General features: G+C 43.7%; 1 protein-coding gene across 6 annotated transcripts in view; it reads right to left on the bottom strand.

Moving 5' to 3' along the window:
• Positions 1-4,515: 4,515 nt before the first annotated feature.
• Positions 4,516-23,906, bottom strand: part of ltbp4 (latent transforming growth factor beta binding protein 4) — a 219,225-nt gene continuing 199,834 nt past the window's right edge. For 4 of the 6 annotated variants that reach the window (XM_084334973.1, XM_084334977.1, XM_084334974.1 and 1 more), the window contains 5 exons: positions 17,725-17,841; positions 14,771-14,948; positions 13,140-13,441; positions 12,692-12,844; positions 4,516-8,679 (listed from right to left, as the gene is read on the bottom strand). In XM_084334973.1, coding sequence (XP_084191099.1) covers positions 8,537-8,679; positions 12,692-12,844; positions 13,140-13,441; positions 14,771-14,948; positions 17,725-17,841 — 893 coding nt within the window. In that variant the 3' untranslated portion in view covers positions 4,516-8,536. The remainder of the gene's footprint in view (positions 8,680-12,691; positions 12,845-13,139; positions 13,442-14,770; positions 14,949-17,724; positions 17,842-23,906) is intronic. The other 2 variants (XM_084334976.1, XM_084334978.1) reach the window with 1 other exon arrangement.

Raw genomic sequence — 23,906 nt, 5'->3', positions numbered from 1 at the left:
ACTGTCGTAAGACCAAAACACACCTCAGTTTTAATTATTTAACATTACTATTTTGTTACCCGCCATGTGGCGGACAGACCTCTCATTGTCACTCGCCAAACCTAAAACCTGCCCGCCATTGGCGCTTGGCGGGTGCTTATGTTAACTTGTTCCCAGTCTACAAATCATATTATACCAGGTAGCCAATTGACGGAAAATCCGTCAGGACTCCGAATCAAATTGACGAAAATCCGTCTCAAGACGGAGCGCTTTAATCCCTGGTTTAAGTGCATTCATGTATTCAGCTATGGTTGATACATATTACCTTGTCTATACATTCAGATATGGTTGATACATATTACATCATCTATAAATTCAGCTATGGTTGATATTATCCTTGTGGCCTAAGAGCTGCAGCGTCTGTTGACATTTTAAAAAATCAGCTAAAAACATTACTGTTTAAACAGGTAATGCTTGAGCTCCTCCTCCAGGTATACATTTTTTTCTTTATGCATTGTGCTTTTGTTCTGTCTCTTATCACTTGAATGGTTCTTGCTTTTTATTTTTATATTTAATTTCTGCTGTATGTAAAGCACTTTGTGAGTTCTCTCTGTGAAAAGTGCTATATAAATAAACTTTACTTACTTACTTACCCTGTCTATACATTCAGCTATGGTTGATACATATTACCTTGTCTATACATTCGGCTATGATTGATACATATTACCGTGTCTATATATTCAGCTATGGTTGATACATATTACCCTGTTTATACATTGAGCTACTGTATGGTTGATACACATTATAAAATTATTGGAGAATATTAAATCTAAGCTTGATAAGGGGGGAGTTGTTGCAGCCGCATTTTTAGATCTAAAGAAAGCCTTCGACACTGTGGATCATGGTGTCCTGCTCACCAAGCTTTCTCGGTACAACTTCTCCCCTAATACCATCACATACATGAAGTCTTATCTTGAAGGTAGAACTCAGAGAGTAAGGGCAAATGGTGAGCTATCCTCTGCCCTTAGCTGTGGTTTTGGTGTCCCCCAAGGATCTATATTGGGACCGCTGTTGTTTAGTTTATACATTAATGATTTTCCAGCTGTATGCAATAAGTCTGACATCCAGATGTATGTAGTAGTAGTAGTAGTAGTAGTAGTAGTAGTAGTAGTAGTAGTAGTAGTAGTAGTAGTAGTAGTAGTAGTAGTAGTAGTAGTAGTAGTAGTAGTAGTAGTAGTAGTAGTGATACAGATGATACAGTCATTTATGTCCATGCAGAAACCAAGCAGCAAGCTGCAAACAAGTTAACAGCGGTAATGACATCGGTCACTGAATGGTTGACTAACTCATGTCTGCATTTAAACACCAAAAAAACTGTTTGCATGTTTTTTACAAAGAGGCTGATGAATACTGTCTCACCTGATGTCTATGTCAGAGGAGAAAGGTTGACAGTTGTATCCGAATATAGATACCTTGGGATAAAAATTGACTCCAATCTTACATTTAAAAAACAAATCAAATCGGTAGTAAACAACGCAAAGTTTCACTTATCAAACTTCTGTCACATCAGAAACTCTGTCAACAAAAGCAGCAGCACTGTATTTTAATGCCATTATTATGTCACACTTAACATACTGTCTGACTAGCTGGACACAAGCCTCCTGTACAACACTACGATCTGTACAGGTAGTTTACCATCAGGCTGTGAACGTTCTGGACAGGAAAACAAACAGCCACCACCATTGCATAGCAAACCAGAACCTACTGAGCTGGGACAATCTCGTCAAATTCAAAGATGCCTGCCTTACCTATCAAATCCTACATGGCTTGGCTCCTCCCCCCCCCCCTCTGTACTTTCATAAAACAGAAAGCATCTGCTGACAGATGTCTGTAGTCAGAGGGGACTGTGTAGTCCCAAACAGGAGGTCTGCTTTTAGTCAGGCAGCCTTTTCCGTGAGAGCAGCCCACACCTGGAACAGTCTGCCAACACGGCTCAGGGAGTATCAAAGTAACATTTAATTTAAAACTAACTTAAAATCATGGTTAAGAGATGGTCAAGTGTGCGACCATTTTAACTGAGGGGTTGTGATGTATTGTAATGTATTTTAATGTATTTATTTGTATGTATTTTAGTGTATTGTAACCTATACTGATTCCTACTGTGTTTTAATTATTGTACTATGTTTTAATTATTGTAGTGCTCATGTCACCTGCCCCAGAGACTACAGTTGAAAATTAGCCAACTTGGCTAAACTGGCATATTTACAGTCAAATGTTCCTTAATATGCACTGTCTCTGTATTTTAAACCAATAAATACAAAATTACCCTGTCTATACATTCAGCTATGTTTGATTCTCATTACCCTGTCTAGTGTTTATACATTCAGCTATGGTTGATACATATTACCCTGTCTATACATTCAGTTATTGTCGCCACATATTACCCTGTCTATATATTCAGCTATGGTTGCTTGATACATAATACCTTTCTATACTGTACACTGATTTCTGGTTGTGGGGGATCACATTACACATTTCTCAAAAGAAAAAAGGAGACACAAGCCATTTTCAATAGAGTGTGTGCAAATATATTTTCATGTCTTCCTCACATAAACAATGATGCTAGAAAAGTGAATCATCAACCAAAAAACAATTAAACAAAAAATGCAAGATACTAAAAAGTATTAAAATGTACAAAACATGGTTTGTGAACAGATACAGTGCATAGTGTTGAGAGAAGAGAACATCTTGGTTCCATCAGGAAGAAAATACAAACATTATAAACTATATGTTCTACTAGCTGACTTTACTTTCACTTAGTAAAAAACAATGTAGTATTTTATTAAAGGGTAACATTATTACTGGTATGACTATGTACATGTTATTGGCACTAATCAACAGCATAAAAAAAAACTATGACCACATTCAAAGTCAAGCTTTTGTATCTGTTTCAGGTACATTCACACATGGAGGTGATATTATTTCCATTTTGTAGATGGAGTGTAAAACTTGAACATAAAATCTGATAATAATAATAATGATGATAATAATAATAATACAAAAAAGAAAAAGCTCTTAGCCGGCTAGAAGATGAGAAGAAATGTACAGACATATTAACGATTCATAAGGTCTTTGAAACAAATTCAATATTTTCACATGTCACCATATAAAGTCTATGAAAGGTAACTGTCTAAAAACAAAAGAGCATAAATTAATAGAAGAATCATCTATCAAGAAATATTGGTGGAGCTGGAAGGTTTTAACTCTGTTCTGTAGTTAAGTTGGTTGAGTAAGCTGGTTTTAACTGTTCTGTAGTTAAGTATATTGAGTAATGTGGTTTTAACTCTGTTCTGTAGTTACGTAGTTTCAGTTAGGTGGTCTTAACTCTGTTCTGTAGTTAATTAGTTTCAGTTAGGTGGTTTTCACCTCTGTTCGGCAGTTAAGTAGTTTCATTACATTTCATTTAATTAAAATGGGAACTGCAGTTCAATTTATTGCTCTTTTCTTTCTCAAACAATTCTTACTATATACGAATTATATAGTATATTAAAACCTTTCCAGGCTTGGTTACAAACTCAGTGTTACTAAAACACAAGTCATTACTACAGACCTTGTGTACTGTTGTATATAGAACAATAGGATGTGGGTATTGATATTGTGTACATTCGTATTCATGATAATTTTTGCCACAAAGATAACTGCCTGCTGGTTAAATCTCTGCCTGCTTAATTATGGATCACAGTGACATATTAATGAATGTGAACTGACTATAGATTCCCATCTAGTATACTGAAGGAGAAGGAGAGATATGAGAGTCCCAGCCTCCCAGGCCAGCACCAGATCAGTACCCAGGCCAGCACCAGATCAGTACCCAGGCCAGCACCAGATCAGTACCCAGGCCAGCACCAGATCAGTACCCAGGCCAGCACCAGATCAGTACCCAGGCCAGCACCAGATCAGTACCCAGGCCAGCACCAGATCAGTACCCAGGCCAGCACCAGATCAGTACCCAGGCCAGCACCAGATCAGTACCGAGGCCAGCACCAGATCAGTACCGAGGCCAGCACCAGATCAGTACCCAGGCCAGCACCAGATCAGTACCCAGGCCAGCACCAGATCAGTACCCAGGCCAGCACCAGATCAGTACCGAGGCCAGCACCAGATCAGTACCGAGGCCAGCACCAGATCAGTACCCAGGCCAGCACCAGATCAGTACCGAGGCCAGCACCAGATCAGTACCCAGGCCAGCACCAGATCAGTACCCAGGCCAGCACCAGATCAGTACCCAGGCCAGCACCAGATCAGTACCGAGGCCAGCACCAGATCAGTACCGAGGCCAGCACCAGATCAGTACCCAGGCCAGCACCAGATCAGTACTGAGGCCAGCACCAGATCAGTACCCAGGCCAGCACCAGATCAGTACCCAGGCCAGCACCAGATCAGTACCGAGGCCAGCACCAGATCAGTACCCAGGCCAGCACCAGATCAGTACTGAGGCCAGCACCAGATCAGTACTGAGGCCAGCACCAGATAAGTACCCAGGCCAGCACCAGATCAGTACAGAGGCCAGCACCAGATCAGTACCCAGGCCAGCACCAGATCAGTACCGAGGCCAGCACCAGATCAGTACCGAGGCCAGCACCAGATCAGTACCCAGGCCAGCACCAGATCAGTACCCAGGCCAGCACCAGATCAGTACCCAGGCCAGCACCAGATCAGTAACGAGGTCAGCACCAGATCAGTACCCAGGCCAGCACCAGATCAGTACTGAGGCCAGCACCAGATCAGTACCCAGGCCTGGGTTTAGACTAGGTCTGATACTGGGTCTAACCTGGGTTTAAAGACTAGGTCTGATATGATTTGCCATCAATAGGAACCTTTCCTCACTGACTACCAGGACTGTCCTCAACTAAAGACATTTCAGTCGACTAATAGTCAAAGGACTTTGTCAACTAATTTATTAGTTGATTTAATCAACAACTCTGTGAAATTGTGTTTCCTGGCATGTGAAGTACAGTGCTCAGCAGAGACGTGCTCATGATAACTTTTTAGGAAATAACACACAGAAAAATCAACTGATCCAACAAAAACGCTTACGGGCGAATTCAGATTGCGCTGCACTAATAGCACCCTTAACTGCACGCGATTAGCGTGCGCTATCTGCTCCGTCTTTGCAAGCTATTCACTAAAGATATTGCACGGATGATTTACTAGCGCAAACACGCCCATAGGTGTGCATTGCTCCTGACTTGCTCCAGCGCAGTTGGCTCGAATATTTTTTGAGTGAGAAAGTTGTATTTAATGTTTAGTTAGAGAATAGAACCCGCATTATCATTTATAACGTTTCGTCAGGTCCATGACGAGTAGACGCTGGAAACATCGTCAATGAAAAGTTTATTCTGGAGTATATTATACGAGTAGACGCTGGAAACATTGTCAATGAAAAGTTTATTCTGGAGTATATACTCCAGTGCAGGTTCTATTCTCTTTATTGTGATTATTACCTAACCCAGCACCCCAAGGAGTTTTGGGGGGACTATATAGCATTGCCCCATCAAAAAGTGATATTCTCATTATAAATATTCGTTCACAAGCACGCTTGGCATTACGATGCCTTCGCCTGGCAACAATTACTGCTGCCATGATCACCTGAGACGCTGGCAATGACACTCCTTTATAAATGCGCTTAGTTACCACCAAATCTCTGAAGACGTAAATAGCTTTAACTGCACGTGGCAATTAGAGCCGATGTTTTTGCGATGAGGCTCATTTGCATAGAAAGGGGAACATGTTCCGCCCATATTACCTCATTTAAATACCTGCAAATAGCACCGGCGCACAGAGACGCAATGCTGATGGCAACGCAATTACCACCGTATTTCACCCTCTGTGCAAGCTTTGTGAATAGCAAACTGTGTTTCAAAGCTATTTGCACAGGCATAGCATCAGAAAAAGCTGCGCAATCCCTTTGTGAATTCGCCCCTGAGTCGGCTAAGAAGACCTAGTTGAACGACTAACAGACTCGACAGGACAGCCCTACCCAATACCTCTGGCTCCCTCAAAGGTATACTGCAGCTAAATACACTGAACCCACCAGAATAACTGACTCAGAGTTAGGTGTTCAGTGTGTGTAAGCCTACAGTACATGATCATGTAATATAGAAATTAGGGCTGACCACGACTGGATTTGTATAGTCGACTTTGATTGGCCAAAATTTGCAGATAGTCGACTGCCCCCCACAATGCAAAACTATTTAAATAAAAATTCAAATATATATATTTAATTTTTATTTTATCATTCCATTTGGGCTGTGGGGGGTGCTTAACTCATTCCAGGCCAACAGCGCCCTCTGCTGATGGCCCTTTCCGTGCCAACACTTTATCCATTTTTTCTGATGCACATACCCAGCCAATCCAATCCAATGATGTGCAATAACATCCGGGAGACGATAGGCGGCGGTATTTGCCCTTTTGCGAGCTCAGACCCATTCCCAGGTTGGATGGATGAAAATGAATGGATATCGCTAATAAAAGAAATAACGATTAAAACCCGACTATACTCGTGATTGGCACGGAAGCAATGGCGAGTTAACCCGACTATACTCGTGGTTGGCACTGAATGGGTTAATGTCTGAAGGAGTCGACTGAAGGCTTATTGTCCTCTGCGAAAACATGCAATTGGTCCACTGATGGATACATCTTAAAAAGAATATATATATATAATATAATTTTTTTTGCATTCGATTAAGAGGTTGGCAGTCTACTACGGCTCCTTTCGACCGATTAGTCGACTATTCGACTAATCGGGGTCAGCCCTAATAGAAATCATAACGTTTCTATATTACATAACAACCCCTACCCTGTAAAAACCTGAAGATAAAACCGTGCCATGACTGAGGAGACACTTTCTAAACCCAGGTCCAGGTAAAGTCTGGAAGAGTGGATCTGGTGGGAACTGTTTTCAGAACTTAAACAAAACAGCTAGTGTCTTAAAACTCAGATAATATGTAGTAGTGTAGTCCAGTCGTTCTCACATTGATACACATCAGGGCTTTGGACCAAGTTAAATGTGATTCTAGGCCAGAGTTCTGAAGCTGAAATTACAGTAGAGAGTGAAATCAAATCATTATTGAATATATTCAATAATTGGGCTGTTGGACCTATTTTTCTGGGACACCCTGGGAGGTCCCCCGACCCCTGATTGCAACACAGTCTCACCAGAAAACGTAAATAAAGTATTAATTGACCACAGGAAAAAAGGTACATAATGTATGTTATGTTATAGCCATAAGTAATATATTTACATATTGTGTCTGCAAAAGTCCAAAGCCAACCCCACAGCCAAGGTTTTCTGAACACGTAAAAAGTTATGTAATATATGTACTTATTTTATACGTACACATGTTCCATTTTCAATTCAATACAATACATAAATATACCGGTATAGCGTACCTTATGTAAACTTTTTCCTGCAGTTGATTAGTACTTTAATTACATGTTTTAAGCTAGATTGGGCTGCTGGTTGAGAACCACTGAGCCAAGCTAAACTAGGCTGTTCCATGGGAGTGATAAACTAATCTTGTGAATGGCAGCGCAACAATAATCTAAACGTTGTGTTCAACTATACACTTTTAATAGTTTAGGACATAACTATGCTACTTTAAGATAAGCTAGTTTTTTTGGCAGTTCAAATAAGCAAAGCTAGTCTGATGTGAGAAGAAGGAGCAAGAGGCATTATAATGAGATCCAATCAGAGTTGTGTGTGCGTGTGTGTGTGTGCATGTGTGTATATTATATTTCCCGTTTCTATAGATTTAATTTGATGCAAAACACTTCCTACCAAGGTATTCGAAAGGTGCTGTATAAATAAAAGTATTTTATGCTTTGTGTTTTGACAATAATGTCCTTTCCTTATTCGTGCTGCTAGCAGCTAAGCTATGTCTGTTCCGTGTGAACTGCTGGAGACTGAGGAGGAGGAGAGGAAGGTTGTGAGGAGAAGGAGAGGAGGGTGTAGAGGAGAGGAGAGTGGAGAGGAAGGTTGTGAGGAAAAGGATAGGAGGGTGCATGGAGATGAGGGTGGAGAGAGGAGGGTGTAGAGGAGGAGGGTGTAGAGAAAAGCTGTTATAAGGAGAGGGTGGAGAGGAGAAGAGGGTGGAGAGGAGAGCTGTTATACGGAGAGGGTGGAGAGGAGAAGGGGGTGGAGAGGAGAGGAGAGCTGTTATAAGGAGAGGGTGGAGAAGAGAAGATAGCTGTTATAAGGAGAGGGTGGAGAGGAGAGGAGAGCCGTTATAAGGAGAGCGTGGAGAGGAGGGCTGTGGGGAGAAGGAGAAGGAGGAGAGGAGGGTTATGATAAGGAGAGGGTGTACACAGGAGAGGAGGATTATGGGATACAGGAAATTGCTGATCCTCTTGGAGGAGGTGTTACAGGTCCTAACATCAAGCAAACATCTGGGACAGGAGCCCAACTCCCCCTTCTCTAACATTCAACCAGGTTCCCATGTGGGCATTCACCCTAGATGACAGCACGAGGGATAATGACATCACATCCTGCATGAGTCTACGCGGCCACGCAGTGGTTGGGTCTGCGTGACATGGTGTAGCCCCGTCTGCAGACGCAGCTGTACGAGCCCTCCGTGTTCACACAGCGAGCGTTCACACACTCAAACTCCACGTTACCAGGATCCTCACACTCGTTGATGTCTGGTGAGAGACGGAGAGAACACAGTTAGACTTGTACAACCCATTATGAAGGAGTACCAACAGCATGTTTTGCATTTTTAGATTAGATTAGATTCAAATGTATTGTCATTATACAACACAAGTACAATACAATGAAAATAAGTAGTTTGGCATCCAACCAGAGTACAAATGTACAGTAAAATGAAGTAGTAATATACAATGTACAGGTAATTAAATTAGGTATAACATTTATAAATTAGTGCTACTGAGTGTAGTGCTAATCAGATGTATGTACAGAGTTGTAGTATTAATATGTACAGTGATATAAGTTAGGTCTAAAGACAATATGGTAGTAGTCATACTGGCCAGCAGTGTAACTAGTAAGAGTAGGTAAGGGATATGTGCAGATATAGTATCTACAGATATGTAAAATGATTATGTATTACTACAGACAGTTTTGCATTTCAGAGACAAAAAAAAATCTCCTGACTGAACTTTTTTTCAGGCCAAGTCATATTCTTATTTTAACCTCCACTGTATATATATTTTTAATAGCGTTGGCGTTTTAAGGGAACTAGATTATTTTGAACATCTTTTCTATTGCCAGTTTGCTTTTACGTAATATCAATGCTGTTTTCAATTCATTAAATAAAACTGATACTTTGTCATACAAATAAATAAATCTACATACTGTAACTTTTCAGTGCACGTTTTTATTTATAGTACATTGTGACAACTGAACAAGCTTATGACTTGAACAAGGAACTAAACAAGGGAAACAGTGCTTCGCAGGGAACACAATTTTCTTTTTGGCTTACCAGCCAAGGTGGCTGGTAGATTTAAAAAACTACCAGCCAGGCAGATTTTTTACCAGCGAAATATTATAAATAGCTTTTTAGTATATCATGTGTTATTATTACTATAAAATACTCTCATATGCAATTTTCAATTAATATAATAAACAACATAAGGAATATTAGCATCATTTTGAGTGGACTGAAGGAATGAGTCAGTGTTAATAGTTTAAAATACAGATAATTTATTAAAACATATATATTTAGTGTAGGGCTGTCCCAAATACCATTTTACAGGCTTTGAATACTCCTTGGTGTTTCCGAACGTGTATTCGAATACTCTCTCAAAAACACTATTAAAAACAATAAGATTAACATTTTATAATTAACACAATGGCGCCCGACAACGGAGTTGTCCGTGTTTCGAATCCAACTGTTGAGGACCAACCACGGACATGTCCGTGGCAAGGTTGTTTTGGCTTTTATTCCATTGTAATAACCTACTCGATGTCACCGAGCAGCACTGCAGAAGTACCCTACTCTTAAAAATCGAAAAAGTGCATTACCGGCCAGATCCTCTTAGGGGCGCTATCTCGATAATGCAGTGTTCCCTGTGGCAGAAGTTGTCTTGTTTTTTCTGGATCTCCAATGTAGTTTTCTGCTAACATGAAGCGATGCCTCTAGCCTGTTACATGGAATACGTTTTGGGACGCGGATTTCAGTGTGCAGTAAAGGAATATATGATCAGCCAATGGACATATCGATCTACCAGATGGCGATCGATAGCTGGGAAATCCTTGGGGGGATCCAACCGGCTCACGGTAAGATATTTTTCACGTAAATTACATGCTGAACAGACCTTGTTATGATAGCCATCCACCCGATCAGCGAATGTGGCTACTGAGGCTAATGCGGTTATTGGTAATCAATAATCAGAAACGAGGTCCCCCGCCCCCCCCCCCCCCCCCTTTCATGCATTCATGGTGGACCATCATATCGATCATATGCAGTTTGATTTTTAACTCTAGCTTCTGTATATCCGAAATGCCATTGGATTTAACGTTACTAGCTTAGCGGCCTGTATCTCGTCTTCCAGGAAATATACTAACCGAAATCCCTTATAACGCTTATATTCAAGATGCTTGACGTAATGAGAACGTATTGATGAAAAAATTATTTCTTTAAGCCATTTTGAAGGGACGGTTTATGGTCTCAATTGACAATGAGAATGGACAGATAGCAATACTATAAAGTATAGATTTAGCTCTACAAACAGCCCCACGGACTATGCAGTTTAGAAATGCTGGCCGTCTAGAGTGATTTTAGACGGATCCAAATGGCCCCGAAAGTGATCACAAATCATAAGTGTTGGCTACCATTCTGTTCTATCCAGTAGCAACCCGAGACGTCACGTCAAATTGCGTTGGCAACATGCATTCTGATCACCGTTGTACTACCAGTATGCTTCTGCATGTATAGACAATTGTGTGTACGTACATTCACACGGGGAACCGATCTTTTTCGGTTTCATTTAAAAAAAAGTTTCTGTGTTTTAGACTTCGCCCTTTTATTTTGAAACCCCCCGACCGGAAGTATTAGGTCGCTTTCACACAGGGGCTGTTTGGTCCGGACTTTCGGACCAGAATTCGATAGTCCGGTTTTTCGGGTTTGTGTGAATGCGTGTCGAACCAAACAGGCAAACTCTGGTCCGCCTGAAAACGTCGGTCTCGGTTCGCTTATATACCAAATATAGGAAGTGATTATTATTACCACTGCTCGCAGCACTCACTGCAAAACAAGCACACTGCATCTATCTCTCTATCTATCTCTCTATCTCTCTATCTATCTCTCTATCTATCTATCTATCTATCTATCTATCTATCTATCTATCTATCTATCTATCTATCTATCTATCTATCTATCTATCTATCTATCTATCTATCTATCTATCTATCTATCTATCTATCTATCTATCTATCTATCTATATATCTAACTGTGCATCTTCGGAAGAAGGAAGAAAAAACGCGGCTTATTATTATTACCGAGGCGCACGGCATGATCTGGAGGGCTCGCAGACAGTCCACACACAGACACACACACACGCGTGCGCGCGCACACACGGGCTCGCAGCCACACACACATTTCCACTGTCCAATAGACAAGCGCCCTTTTCGACCGCGTGACATTGTTCAGAAGGTTCGGTGCGCCTCACAGATTTCTATGTGAACGCAGGCGAACCAAATGAAGAATGCAACAATGTTGCAACTTCACCACCAGAACTGCACCGAGTCCACCAAAACTATATGTGAAAGCGACCTTATTGTTGTTATCGCTAGCTAGCGGAACAGTCGTCTGGTTCTGTGCTTTTGAGCTAACGCTAGTTAAGCTAGCTAATATTTGTCTTCCTTTGACTTGTTGAAAATGTCTAGGATACAAATGTTGAGATTGTTGGTGAACAAGCGACTAACTGCAGCTATGTTGCAGTGTGCACACACACTGTCGAGTCTTGACTTTAGGCACAAAGCGGACATTTACGCATATAACGTAGAACCATTTGCGCATATTGCTCCTGTCAAAAATAGTTAATAAAAGTTGAGACGTATGTAGTACCTACTTACTGGTCACAGGAGCCTTCAATAACGTTTGGATGGTAATCAATTTTGTGAATACATTTGTTGAAACAACATATTTGTTGGCAGACGACTCCTTATAAACACTGCTATCTAACGTTAGCAAGCTAAGCGTGCATTGCTCGACCTGGCTGTGTAACGTTAAGTAACTTGTGTTCCACTCATCACTGAATACAATTTAAAGTGAGAGGTGCACTCCTCTCATGCTACGAACGGACACACATACACATCACGTATAGAAGCGACTGCTGACACAGAAGCTATTTCTTTTATGAGAATTCAGAAAGTTGCCTCCCAATTTTTGTACACGCCAGGGTGGCGAGTATCCTCCGTAATTTACCAGCCAAAATGTAAATCTACACACCATTGGCGCTTGGCGGGTGCTTATTTTGTTCCCATCTACAAATCATATTATACCAGGTAGCCAATTGACGGAAAATCCGTCACGACTCCGAATCAAATTGACGGAAATCCATCTCAAGACGGAGCACTTTAATCCCTGGAGACTAGACATGTTTCCCATCATACAGGACTGTTAAGAGATTGTTATCCACTGTCCAGGCGTTCACGTTTCCTTCCCAACGCACTGCAATGAGATCTCTCCATACCTCTGCAGGTCATGGAGGTCATGTCCAGCTCGTAGCCCTGGTAACAGTCACAGGTGTAACCCTCGGCAACCCGGATACACCTGCCGTTTTCACAGCCGTGCAGTATCCCACAATCCTCTGCTGTGCTCAGCCCTGCGTATGAGTCATAACGCCCTGGGGGAGGAGAGAGGGATAGTCAGAGAGAGAGAGAGAGACAGAGAGAGAGAGAGAGAGAGAGAGAGAGGGAGAGAGAGAGAGAGAGAGAGAGAGACGTTAGAGATGTTTATTATTGTTTTGTAATGACTACTGACTAAAAACTCACTCAGCATAAAAACACCACACTAATTGGTCGACCACGACACCAATGACTGATTGGTCAACCCTAATGACATCAGAGACTGATTGGACTGATAACTGGACTATGGGGGGCAGCCTGTTAGAAAAAAATAAGAAATTCGAATCAACTCACTCTCATACACCCTCCGTGGAGTCCCTCCTCCCCCTCTTCCTCCTACTCCTCCTCTGCCAGTGAAAGGAGAGAAGGGAGGTCCGGCTCTCCACGGCTCCTCTCCCTCCTCCTCTTCCTCTTCCTCGTAGGGGGCCCCAGGGAGGGGGGCCAGGCTGAGGGGCAGACCCTCAGGGAGGGAGGGAGGGAGTGGCCGGGCCCCGAAGGCCCGCTCTGACCTGGGGTCCGGAGGCAGACGGAAAGAGGGAGGGGGCCTGCCGTCGGGAGGGCCGTAGTCTCTCCCTTCTTCATAGAAACTATCAGGGCTGGGGAGGAGAGGAGAGGAAAAGAGGGGAGGAGAGGAGAGGAGAGGAAAACAGGGGAAGAGAGGAGAGGGGGATTCATGTGGTTTGAGTTGATGCCTTAAAGGGATAGTTGTGATTTTTGGAACCCTAGCCCAATTCTTACTTACCAATGGTGTTGGTTGGTAAGTAAGAATCCAGCAGAATCCATGCTATTCCTCATACTAGCTCCTGATAGTTAGCCACAAACTAATGGGGTTAAGCTTACTGAGGCTCACTGAAATCTACTTTGTGAGCACTGTGGAGAACATTTCAGTGAGCCTCATTCTACCAATGAACATCATCATTGGTCAGTATGAAATAGGGCTAGGGTTCCAAAACTATAACTATAGTATATAACACCCAATAATGTAATAATTTCCAAATAATCTAATAACTGTTTTATTTTATGTCATAAAATGCCCTGATTGATATTGTACTGATAATGTAAAATTATCTACAACTGTAAATAACTGATACAGTATGGGACACATTTGCTGACTAAATGGCTGTAAGCCATGAAGGGTTTGAGGTATCAAACCAGCCAGTCTTGAGGTTAACAGACGATAAAACACAAAATGTAGAACTTTGGATTGAAAATAAACATAGTATTACATTATCAGTCCAAATTATTTATTATTATCAGTTTGAAAATAAATGGTCAAACTAAAAATGTTATAATTTCCCAATAATGTAATAATGTAATAAATTATCCATACAATTGTATTACAATATCAATCAGACATTTTATTACATTGTTGGTTAAATTATTACATTATTGGGTCTTATTAAATTTGTTATCAAGTTAAATGGCAAATGTATTACATGTTCAGGAGTTATTAAATTATTGGCAAGTTATTACATCATCTGGTGCTAAAATAGAATGTGACCTTCACCTCTCCGTGAAAGAAAAGACCTTTCAAACCTGCAGCCAGTGGCTTCACAGTAGGTTGTCACTGGTCATTTCCAAAAGGCAGACAAATTAACCTGATTGACAAATGCACGATAGTCTACATTACATTATTATATTAGCTGACTCTAATCACGTAAAAAAATTGTGGTGGTGTTTTTTTCATGTCAATTTTGAGTTGCAGTTTTGTTTGTTTTTGTCATTTTACAAATCACCTCTCCTGCTGAAATGTGAATGTTTCATTAAATACTGCTGACATGCCGGGACCCACAGTAACAGTCAAACATGTAACCCAGGCTTATCAAAGCACACTAGTATTCTTATTATGTAGGGACCCAAACTGAGTAAATGTTATGAGCCTAAACCAAACTGAACATGAATAACAGTATAAGAATGTCTCTCACCCATATTGCCTGCCGTAGGATGTATCAGGTAGACTGTATGTACCAGGAGTCCTCCCTCTGAAGCCTGACCTGCTGTCTCCTGCTGGGGAGAAGTCATCATAGTCACCAGGACCAAAGTCTGGTCTCTCTGGAACAGCAGGGAAGGAGTCTGGACCATATGGGACACCGTAGGGAGAACCTGAGAGAGGAGAGGAGAGGAGAGGAGAGGAGAGGAGAGGAGAGGAGAGGAGAGGAGAGGAGAGGAGAGGAGAGGAGAGGAGAGGAGAGGAGAGGAGAGGAGAGGAGAGGAGAGGGGAGGGAAGAGGAGAGGGGGAGATGGAGAGGGAGAGGAGGGGATGAGAGGAGAGGAGAAGATGAGAGAAAAGGAGGAGAGGAGGGGATGAGAGGAGAGGAAGGGATGAGAGGAGAGGAGAGAAGAAAGGAAGGGATGAGAGAAGTAGAGGAAGGGGTGAGAGAAGAGGAGAGAGGAAGGGATGAGAGAAGGATATGAAGGGATGAGAGAAGGAGAGGAAGGGATGAGAGAAGAGGAGAGGAGAGGATAAGGGGATGAGAGGAGGGGATGAGAGGAGATGAGATGTGGTGAGAAGAGATTTATTTTGTTTCATTAGTTGATCTTCCCAGACAAATCTCTACAAATGAACAATAAACATGCCATGGACTCCTATACCAGACAAGATCTTGAGACTTAAAACAACAACAGAGAGGAATATGGTGGGCCTGTCCCAAATGTGGCCCATCCAATCAGCTTTGGAGGTTGATCTTCAGGGGTGTGACCAAAGCAACAAGTACTGTAGTCTGGCAGCAGAATGGGGTAAAAACTGCTTTCACAGAGAGGTCGATCAGGTCTCTCACACAGTGATTAACTCACTAGGCTCGCTACTATAATACATACAATTGTAAGCATTTTCATCTGCTCCCTATAACACCAGGGCCCCGTTCCCCGTACCTGGATAACTGAGTTAGCCGGATAATTTCCAGTCTAGTCTGACTTAAGCCGGACCTTTCCATTCCCCGACGCTCGATTGTCCAAATCACCATGACAACAGATCAAAAAGTTTGAGCCTGGTCGAGAGCAGGGTTAACTTCAGTTAGCCGGATGAACCATGGCCACGCCCCCGCAAATAAATGACAGCTCGCTTCCTGAAATGATTCTCACAGTCTAGAGATCCCATTTATACCATTCTGAATTATGTTTCTGTGCTTCGTTTTCCTAGAGGGGGCTTTTGAAATGTATAATAATAGAACTAAATGCTGATAATAAATCATATTGAGCCTATAGATTACTTTGTCCTAAATAAAATAATGCACGTCATATACGGCGCTCGGAGTCGCGATACACGCTGCATGTGGTTATTTTAATAACGGCGCATTGCAAATGTGAATCCCGCGGGGATATTTTTAATGAATGAAACCTATCGGCCGTTTGGCTCTGATTAGTTTCATATATTCTCCGCTGTAGATTTGCTTAACGGAGCGCCCGGATTGTGTTTCATTCAAGCATAAAATTGAAGTGTCTATGCGTGGATTGTGGTTTTTGTGTGATATTGTAACTGGGATTAAAATGTCTGATGAGATGCGCTGTTTGACGGATTTGAGAAATTGAATGAGCCGTTGACGTCACATTAATGCATTTGAGAATAAAGAGATAAAACTTCATTCAAAAGAAAAAATATTCTAAACACGGGTCTCTCGTCCATTAATGGATAAACAATGAATATATCCTGTCTGGCACAGTGGCGCAGCGGTAGTGCTCAATCCTGGCAACCGGGCGACCGGTGTTCGAAACCCCGCGTTTCCAATATAATTTTTTGGAATATAATATTAATGATTATACGCAAAAGTAGCCTAGTTTTAAGTTAAAATATTATAAATCTACATGCATTGAGGATGTCATTCTTTATATAGCTCTCAACGTGCACCAAATTGAATTATTCCTACATTGCAAAAAGAAGGAAAAGACTAGGAGAAGTGGGATTCGAACCCGGGCCGTCTGCGTGAAAGTCAAAACCACAAACAGTCACACCACAGTGCAGATAAGTAAAAGATCCACCATACATCAATCAATGGGTAAGAGAGCCGTATCCTTATTCTGTATAACAGTTTAACTAATTATCTTCGCTAGCAAGATCTCATTTGATTATTCAATCCATAAACCTACTGCCAGCAGGCAAGTTTAAAGAAATATAATCTGATTGATTGGGGTAATGAGGGACTTAAAATTAGCCTATAGATAACGCATTTAACTTGTCGGCGAGGCTATTGAGCCGTACTGCAATCTGTTAATAAAGTTTTAAATCAATTAATCAATCAATGCCGTTAGAAAATCAGGATCTCTGCTATCGATACGTGCTGGCTTTTCAACTGAAGCGGCCGCGCGCACTTATCCTGGGTCTCAAGTCTGGTTCGAGTTAACGAGACTGAATCCACCTTCGAGGAACAGGAAAATCCCGGCTTCAAACATCGGGTTAATTGAATCTGGATAATGGGACTCTTGATCGACTTAGTTGAACCAGGTACGGGGAATAGGGCCCAGAGCTGCTCACCATATCTCACTGTGTTAACACTTCCTTTGGCCGATCCTCCTTCCAATGTGCTGCTCCCAGCAGTTGGAACGAGATGCAACTCACAGAGTTGTTTACAATACACACACCTGCAATGCAGCCTTTTAACTGAATGTAAATGGTCTGTTCTGCTTCATGTTTAAATTATTTCTCTTACCTCTGTGTTGTATGTATAGTCTGTCTCCTTTCAATTTAATTTAATTTAATCAAATTAACTTTTTGTCCCCTGTTACCCTTCTAGAGGTTCTTTTGTCCTTTCTCACGTGTCAATATCATTGTAAATACGAATTCGTTTTTAATTGATCTGCCAGGTTAAATAAAGGTTAAATTAAAATAAATAAATAAACTGAAAACTTTAACTTAAATAAAATTTATAAAAAAATCTGTTCACACCTCCTCCTCCACCTCCCAGGCCTGGCCCCAGGCGTCCAGATTCAGGTGTGTATCGGTCGGGGAAGCTCTCAGGGAATGGAAGCGGCAGGACGGAGCTACACAGGCTGGCGTAGTCGTCTGAAACACACAGAGATACACACACTTCATACTTCCGGTGTTCTGTCCACAATATCTTTAAATCCCAACATCAAGGGTTGACACAGGTTATTACATGAGTCTGTAGTGAGACAGGTTATTAGACATGTTTTTACCCGAGTCAATAGCAGGACAGGTTATTAGACAGGTTGTTACCTGAGTCAGTAGCAGGACGGGTTATTAGACAGGTTGTTACCTGAGTCAGTAGCAGGACAGGTTATTAGACATGTTATTAGACATGTTTTACCAGAGTTTAGTAGCAGGACAGGTTATTAGACATGTTATTAGACATGTTATTAGACAGGTTATTAGGCAGGTTATTACCTGAGTCAGTAGCAGGACAGGTTATTAGACAGGTTAGTAGACAGGTTATTAGACAGGTTATTAGACAGGTTAGTAGACAGGTTATTAGACAGGTTATTAGACAGGTTATTAGGCAGGTTATTAGACAGGTTATTAGACAGGTTATTAGGCAGGTTATTACCTGAGTCAGTAACAGGACAGGTTATTAGACAGGTTAGTAGACAGGTTATTAGACAGGTTAGTAGACAGGTTATTAGACAGGTTAGTAGACAGGTTATTAGACAGGTTATTAGACAGGTTATTAGACAGGTTAATATGTTATGGCTCTATACATTGCCGTTCTATGTCGTTAATGGCTTGCTCAGCACCTGTCTGCACTGTACTTCACTTCGTGCACGTGCACTGAATAAAAAATTCCACCATGTACCTTTACATCCCAACATCCGTCTGACCACACCCCCTTCCGCTTACCTTCATAAGCAGGTGTGTGGTCACCTACTCGCCTCCTTCTTCACTTTCACCACAAGGAAGTGCCTTCGGTAGATCCCCACTTGACGAGGTTGTTAGTAGAAGAAAGTTGGAAAACAAGAGATACGTTGACATCATATCTTTATTTTCTCTCTCACTATTTTCGAGAAAATACGGCAATATTGTCTTCGTTACTGGAGTGTCTGGATCATTCCGACCTTCAACGTTTTTTTCGTATTAGGAGCTCACGCCGCGGACATGCTTCCCAACTACAATCCTCCTTGCTGCGGCTGGATGGGGTTACCCTCCAGCAACACAGCTGGACTGTAGGACGCACCGTCTGTTGTGAGAAGCGGTTGTTTCCAGGTTGGGTACGTACTGTTTTGCTTGCGAGCTCTGGTTGTTGTTGATGCTATGGGGGTTAGCTAACAATTTACGAAACGCAGACCCCAGGCTAGGGTCCTCTGCTCGGCTTAAAACGGCGGTCGGAGGATCTTGGTTTGACGCCCATGATGGCTAATCTAGTGGGCCGCGCTAGGTTCTGGTGATCCCAGGATTCTAGAGCGATGCTTCTCTGTCCCGTGCAGGCCCCATCTTTCATATACAAATGAAAGTATACCCTAACGAGGAAATGTGGGCATAAGATCTTCTTTATCGGAAGTTCCATGCTCAAAGGGCCCCGTGTATGTCTGGATCACTGTTGACAACTGTGTTCTGACATTTCTTTTTCTTTTCCCTCTTAGGGGAGGGATTGGGACAGCGGCCTGTCTGAAGTGTGGCTTGTTATGTCATTGTATACAGTTCAGGTGATAGCTGCTTAAGCTTGCGTGCTAGTTGTGGACTACTGTTTTAGCCAGTCAGCTGTTAGCTGCGCAGCTGTTAGCTGCGGCGTTAGCTAGCTGTGTTTACCAGGCTGGTATACGTTAGCTTGTTGCTATCAGCCGAATGGCTGTTAGCTTAATGCTACACTGTTGAACGTTTTCTGTGACTATAACATGCCTTAAACACTCTGACTACAACGTCATCTTTGACAGAGGATGTTAGTCGAACCTACCGGGAGCCCGGCCGGCGAGGACTGCGTCAACATGGAGAACCGTAGCGGCTGGGTGGCGCAGCGACGCTGCCCTTGTCGTCAACACAGGAATGCTGTGTTTAACGTCGGTGCCCCGTTAGCCAGACTGCAGTTCGCTTGGCCTGCGCTCACGGTAGGAAGGTCCCGACCAGACCTTAAACACGTCTTCTTCCTTCCCTTCTAAATGTTTTGTAATAACGATGTTTTCCAAAACGGGTGTTGCTGCAATACATTGAGGATACGACGCGTGTTGTGTGTGAATTGTCTTGTCACTGGTATAGCTTCTTCTCCATACAAATCGGGTTGTTGTTTACATGTGTAAAAATGATCTGGTTAGTTGTGTTGAGAACATCATGTGTGTTCATGTACCGTGAACTCACAACTAAGGGGGTTAATTAACCTATAAAGCTATGCTTAGTGACATATGAGTGAAGAATGACTTCTTTTCTCAGCCTGTAATGACAATGAACAGTGTGTTCACATATTAACAGGGTCACCTGTTCAACTGGGCCCTATCAAGGGTAAGGTAGGAGGGGTGATCCCCCCGGTTCCCTGGGGCTTCCCCACCCTCCTCTCTGATATGTTGTTTACAATATATTGTGTCACTGTGTTTGTGGGGATACGATGTAACCCTTAGCTTAGTTGCTGGGGTTGTGCTAACCGCTTGAGGAACTATATTTTCCTAAAGAAAAGATTGTTTGGTCGCTTTTCGTGTGTGCTTAGCAAGGCCTGTGGCCGATACTAATCGAGGATTCTGTATTCTCTCGTTATGAAAAACGGCGTTCCCCTGTAGCAAGAGTGTACTTGCCATTTTTTGTTGTGATAAAGGGTTGTGTGTGTCTTGTGATCTACAAGTGGGTTAGGTTGGCCACAGAAGCACATGTGTAAGTCTGGTACCGGGGCTCTTAAGGGGGCCCTCTCTATTCTGTGTTTTTTCCTTAGTAAAAATCAGATAGCAGGTTAGCACATGAGCTGTGTGAAGCTGTTAGACACTTCATGTAGCTGACTATGACTGTGTCATGCTCTTTTTTGTCATTACATCGTATCATGGGTGTGGGGTCGTAAAGGGGTGAACTGGTAATCCTTTCCTCCCCTTTTGATGGGCAGGGGTTAAAACCTCCTGTCCTTCAAGGTTCCTGTCACGTTGCTGTTCGGCACGTTACAGGGTAAGAGGGGGGGGGGGGGGGGGATTGAGTTTCCTGCTCCCACGCCCTGGAAGATTGGGCGTGTGCACCGCAGAAATTCCCCCGCCATAGAGTACGTCACTGTGCGCGTCTCTGTTGGTAAGACTTCCGTAAGTTGTTCAGGTCCATATGATGGATCTGTTTCAGGGAGTGGTCAGGGCTCCTCCTCACGAAGCTCCTACTCGGGCCTTCTGTGAGTTAGGACTCTCCTTCCCTGTGAGGGAGCCTCCTCAGAGTTCAGAGCCTCCTCCTCAGATTGTCAAGGTGAGTAGAACTTCAAAAAGGAGTCCTGCTCTATTGTGTGTGTATTCGATTCAATTCGATTATTGAGTGTGTATTGGTTCAGTGCCTCCTCCTCGGAGAGCCCTAACCCTAATTTTACATAGCTCAATGTTGCAATATATTCTTTTCAATCTATACAGCTCGCATGGGAAGTCTCTCTGGGGATTTCCGTCTCCTCCCTATGGGAGGGTGGTGGGATGTAAAAATGTAAACAGTTTTTACCCTCAGCTGCGTCACGAGGGATTCATGTCAGTCTGTGTTCTTTCTTTTTTGAATAAAAAGAGGAAGGTACATGAAGCACGACGGCTCCGTGTCGTTCTCCCAGGCGACTTGGAGGAACAATGTTTGGTGACTTGCTGGACTATCCATTGATGTGTTTGGGTCTCGACGCATACATAGTGCTGGCTCGGTGTGTTTCTGTTAAAGAATCACACAGGGGCTAAGTGCGCCTTGGTTGCTTGTTAAAACAGCGTTTTTATAGGGCAACTGGGATGGAGTTTTGTCTCTTCCGAGCGCCAGTTTACTAGGTTGTCTCGATGAATTCTCGTTCATATCTGGGGGATGTTAACGGAATAGATCAGAACATAGGTAGAGGGGTCTCACGCCCTTGGGTGGGCCACTGAGCACGGTCCAAATGGGGACCGTCTGGGTGGCGCCCTCTTTTCATGTTTTAGATCGACACGCATACCTACCCCCTCTTCTGGAGTGGGCATGTCGGCGTGGTTAGGACACGGGACTGGTCTGGTCGCGCTGGTCCAGGTCAGTTAACCCGTTGTCCACCGGGGATGCAGATCTGCTGTTCTGGTACCCTGAGGGACTTGTGCTTTTTTCGGGGGGAAAAATGCCGGGTCGGTCCGGGTGTCACAGGGTTAGGCGCTATGGAGACCCTTTGTTGGGTACATATTGTACTCTGCACTATCGTAATGGCTTACGGCCATGCCAACCTGTACACGCCCGATCTCGTCCGATCTCGGACGCTACGCAGGTTCAGTCCTGGTTAGTACTTGGTTGGGAGACCGCCTGGGAATACCAAGTGCGGTGTGCTTAGGGCTGGTTCTCCATTCTTTTCGCTCCTTTCTCACGCGTGGCGAAGAGGGGGCTGTTGGGGTGGTCTTGGACCTCCTCTGGTGATCCTGTGCTTCCCGTGCCGCCGGGCCCGGTCCGAAGTAAAGTTTCGTTGATACCGTAGGCCTGGGATAACCCTTTTTTGAAAACTGAAACACTTGTACTGCGGTATAGCCAGTGTATGCCCGCAGGTGTGTTTTGGAGTTTTTTCTTGAGGGGTTATAGGAACAACCACCGTCGGTACCAAGAGGGTGGTTGATTCCCTGGTGTGTTGGAGCAGTGTCAACTCCCGGGTTGCCCGGTTGAGTGTGCCCCTGCACGTTCATGACGTCTGCCAATCATGTCAGCCTTCTCTGCCTCGACCCCTCTGGGTGGTTTTTTTTTAATGGAGGCTTTGTCATGCAACAACGCCAGCATACGCCCCTTCCGCCGGGGGGGCTGTTTTCAGCTGACTCTTTTGGCGCCTGTCTCGTCCACAGTGCTCCAGGCTCAGGTTACAGCCTGTAGCCTGGTTTCCCCAGTGCGCTACCTGCTTCCGTTGGTTAACCTTTTTGTGTGCTTACGCCCATGCTGACTGCCTGTTCTGCAGGGTCAGTGTGCCAGGCGGTGTGCTATTGGGGGGAAAGGGCCCGCTCTTGGAGGGGCCTTATCCGAATACGCTGGCGATGTGGGGGGCGGTGTCACTAAGTGACCACCTGGTGGGGTCTTGATGCCTGGCGTCATTGACCTCTCCGGGCCCCCGTTTTCCAGGGGATCCAGTCCCTTCAGTGGGTCTGGGTCTTCCTTCGCGCTCCGCTGCTACGGCCTTGCCACGGGGTTGGGTTTGCTCTTAACCCCGTGATTTCTGGGGGCAGTAACGAGGTTGTTCCTTCCGTTCGTTCCCGGGTGGCATGCGGGTTGTGCGTGTGTGTAGTCGTGGGGTCAAGCCACGGTCTGCTCACCCTGTGCGTTGAGTTGCTTGAGTGCCTCTTTGCACGGTCGGATCCGTCGACCCTCCCGTGAACCTCCAATAGGGGGGGTATCCTCCATTAGGGAGGGTCGGGGGGGCTCGGTCCTCCCTGGTCTGATGGTTGTGGGGGGCCTCAGCAGGGTACATTGGTCGGGCTATGGCTCCCGCTCAGCCCCTGTTGCAGACAGGTGCTGAGCAAGCCATTAACGACATAGAATGAAGGGTTATGTATATAACCCAGTTCTATGAGTTAAATGGTGCGCTCAGCACCTGGACGCCGCTGCGGCCCTTGATCTCGCCTTGTGGTGAAAGTTTGGGAAGGAGGCGAGTAGGTGACCACACACCTGCTTATGAAGGTAAGCGGAAGGGGGTGTGGTCAGACGGATGTTGGGATGTAAAGGTACATGGTGGAATTTTTTATTCAGTGCACGTGCACGAAGTGAAGTACAGTGCAGACAGGTGCTGAGCGCACCATTTAACATAACCCTTTGTTTTCTTTAGAGCGTTGGTTATAGGCAGAGGTAGGGTAAAGCGACTACTTTTATTTTTTTATCCACTTTTCTCTTATTTTTCAATTTTTCTCCCATCCCAATTTCGTGATTCCAATTTTTCCCTCCCCTGTCTTGAACGTTGCTAGACTATGCCTCCCACTGGTCGGCTGTAGTGAGGATAGAAGCCTTGCATCACGTGTCCTCTCCGGTACACGAGGAGGCAGCCGTTGCAT

Source organism: Notolepis coatsorum, assembly GCF_963971535.1.
Source record: "Notolepis coatsorum genome assembly, chromosome: 1".
In the NCBI taxonomy this organism is placed as follows: domain Eukaryota; kingdom Metazoa; phylum Chordata; class Actinopteri; order Aulopiformes; family Paralepididae; genus Notolepis; species Notolepis coatsorum.
Note: the sequence above shows the minus strand (reverse complement) of the source record. Positions and strands in the feature narration are given on the sequence as shown.